Genomic DNA, 2,124 nt, shown 5'->3' on the forward strand with positions numbered 1-2,124 from the left:
CCGGGGCACGAACCCATGTGCCCTGCATTGGCAGGCGGACTCCCAACCACTGCGCCACCAGGGAAGCCCCCCCAGCCCCATTTTTATGCACAAAGCACACAGCACCTCTCCTCTCTCCACTGGGACCAGGACTCCTCCTGCTTTGTGCTCCCAGCTGGGTGCTAAACGCACGGCTGGTCCCCTCGACACCTGTCCCTACTGAGTAACTGCCATGTGGAAGGCCTCGTACTAGAGAGGCCCTGCAAGGGACTCAGGGGAATAAGATCAGTATCTCCACCCTTAGGTAACTTGCAGCCTAATATGAGGTAAGGAAAAAGGCCAATCAACACTGCAAGGCTGGGAAAGATAAAGGTGGCAAAGGACTTTGCACATGCTGTTCCCTCTATCTGTAATACTCTTCCCTTCATCTACAGCAGCCAAACTCCACTCATCCGTCAACCCCCTGCCATTTAGAGTGAACAGCTTCTTGGAGCTCCGCTGACCAATCCTGCACACACCTTTGCTCTCATCTATACTGTATCCTGATAACTAACCTGCGAGTTACATGCCTGTCTCCCCTGCTAGGCTGTGAGCAGCTGAGCACCAAGACTGGGTGTGGTTCTGCACCTGGCACATAGTAGGTGCTCAATAAATGTATGGAAGCCCAGGGACGTGGGCAGGTTGGGGAGTCCAAGGGACGGGAAGCCCCAGGCTCCCACAGTGAGTAGGGGTCGGTACCTGAGCATGCGGACCAGGGCAGGGATGCCACCCGACTTGAAGATGGCAAGCAGCCCCTCGCGGTGGTGGGAGAGGTTGTGAAGGATGCTGGTGGTACAGCGGGCTGTGTCCAGGTCGCTGGTGTTCTGCATGGCGCGCACGACGGCTGCTACCAGCTGGGGCGAGCCCATCAGCGCCCGCCGAGACGCCTCCTTCTTCGACAGCTGGTTCACGATCATGGCCGCCTTGGTCACCACCACCTGGGGGGAGGGGGAGGATAGGAGGATCTGAGCAGATGGGCCAGGTTGGTTGCCACTGTGAGAAGGAAGGGCCAGGAGACCCCTCCACAAAGCTCAGACAGACCCGGGTCAGACTCTTCCCACTGATGGGGCTTTGGGTCAATGACCTCCCTCCACCCCAGGTAGGGCCCTCTCCTGCAGACACCTGACCTCTCCCTTCCTTGCCCCGCCTCCACCCGGCCAGACCCCTCACAGACCGGGTCCTCATCGTTGAGCAGTTTGGTGAGCTCAGGAAGGGCCCGGGTGGCTAGCTCGGCGTCGTCCTGGTAGTTGATGAGATGCACGATGGCCGACTTCAGGAGCTGGGATGGCTCGGCCAGCCGCTGCAGGTTAGTGGTCTGTCCCTCCACCTGGGTGGCCAGCAGGGAGCTGTCCTCTCTTGTCACACCAGGACATATGGCCTCCCGCACACGCTTGGCTCTGGCTGTCGTGGACATCTGGTAATCCAGGTCACCTGGGGGCCAACAGGCAGGGACTGAGCTGCAGGATGCAGGCAGGGGGACACTGGAGAGCAGGCATCCCATCTGGGCCCTCTGGACTGCCTCCCAGACCACCACTCATAGTTCTACCTTTAACCAGTGACCTTGAGGAGGGCATCATCGCCTCAGTTACATCATCTATAAAATGGGGCACCACCTGTTCTGTTCGTCGCAGGGAATTCTTACGAGAATTAAATGAGATAATAGTTGTGAATTGCGACTTCCCTGGTGGTCCAGTGGTAAAGAATCCTCCTTACAATGCAGGGATTGCGGGTTTGATCCCTGGTCAGGGAACTAAGATCTCACATGCCGCGGGGCAACGAAGCTCACGTGCCACAACTACTGAGCTCACGCACCTCAACTAGAGCCTACGTGCCACAAACCACAGAGCCCTCACGCTCTGGAACCCACGTGCCACTACAGAGCCCACATGTCCTGAAGCCTGTGCACCACAACTAGAAAACAGAAAATCCACACACCACAACTAGAGAGAAGGCTGTGCACCACAATGGAGAGCCCACGTGCCGCAACTAAGACCTGACGCAGCTAAAAATAAATAAAATAAATCTTTAAAAAAAAAATTGTGAATTGCTCTTAAAAGAAAGGATGGGGGGGGGGCTTCCCTGGTGGCACAGTCGTTGAGAGTCCAC

General features: G+C 56.8%; 1 protein-coding gene across 1 annotated transcript in view; it reads right to left on the bottom strand.

Moving 5' to 3' along the window:
- The window catches only part of JUP (junction plakoglobin), a gene marked incomplete at its 5' end in the record, with an annotated part of 12,330 nt that extends 10,226 nt beyond the window's left edge, over positions 1–2,104 (bottom strand). The window contains 3 exons of the mRNA XM_007465242.1: positions 699–956; positions 1,193–1,451; positions 2,094–2,104. Of these exons, the coding sequence (XP_007465304.1) occupies positions 699–956; positions 1,193–1,451; positions 2,094–2,104 (528 nt within the window). The remainder of the gene's footprint in view (positions 1–698; positions 957–1,192; positions 1,452–2,093) is intronic.
- Positions 2,105–2,124: the final 20 nt, after the last annotated feature.

This window comes from Lipotes vexillifer, unplaced genomic scaffold (assembly GCF_000442215.2).
Source record: "Lipotes vexillifer unplaced genomic scaffold, Lipotes_vexillifer_v1.1 scaffold591, whole genome shotgun sequence".
NCBI classification, from domain to species: domain Eukaryota; kingdom Metazoa; phylum Chordata; class Mammalia; order Artiodactyla; family Lipotidae; genus Lipotes; species Lipotes vexillifer.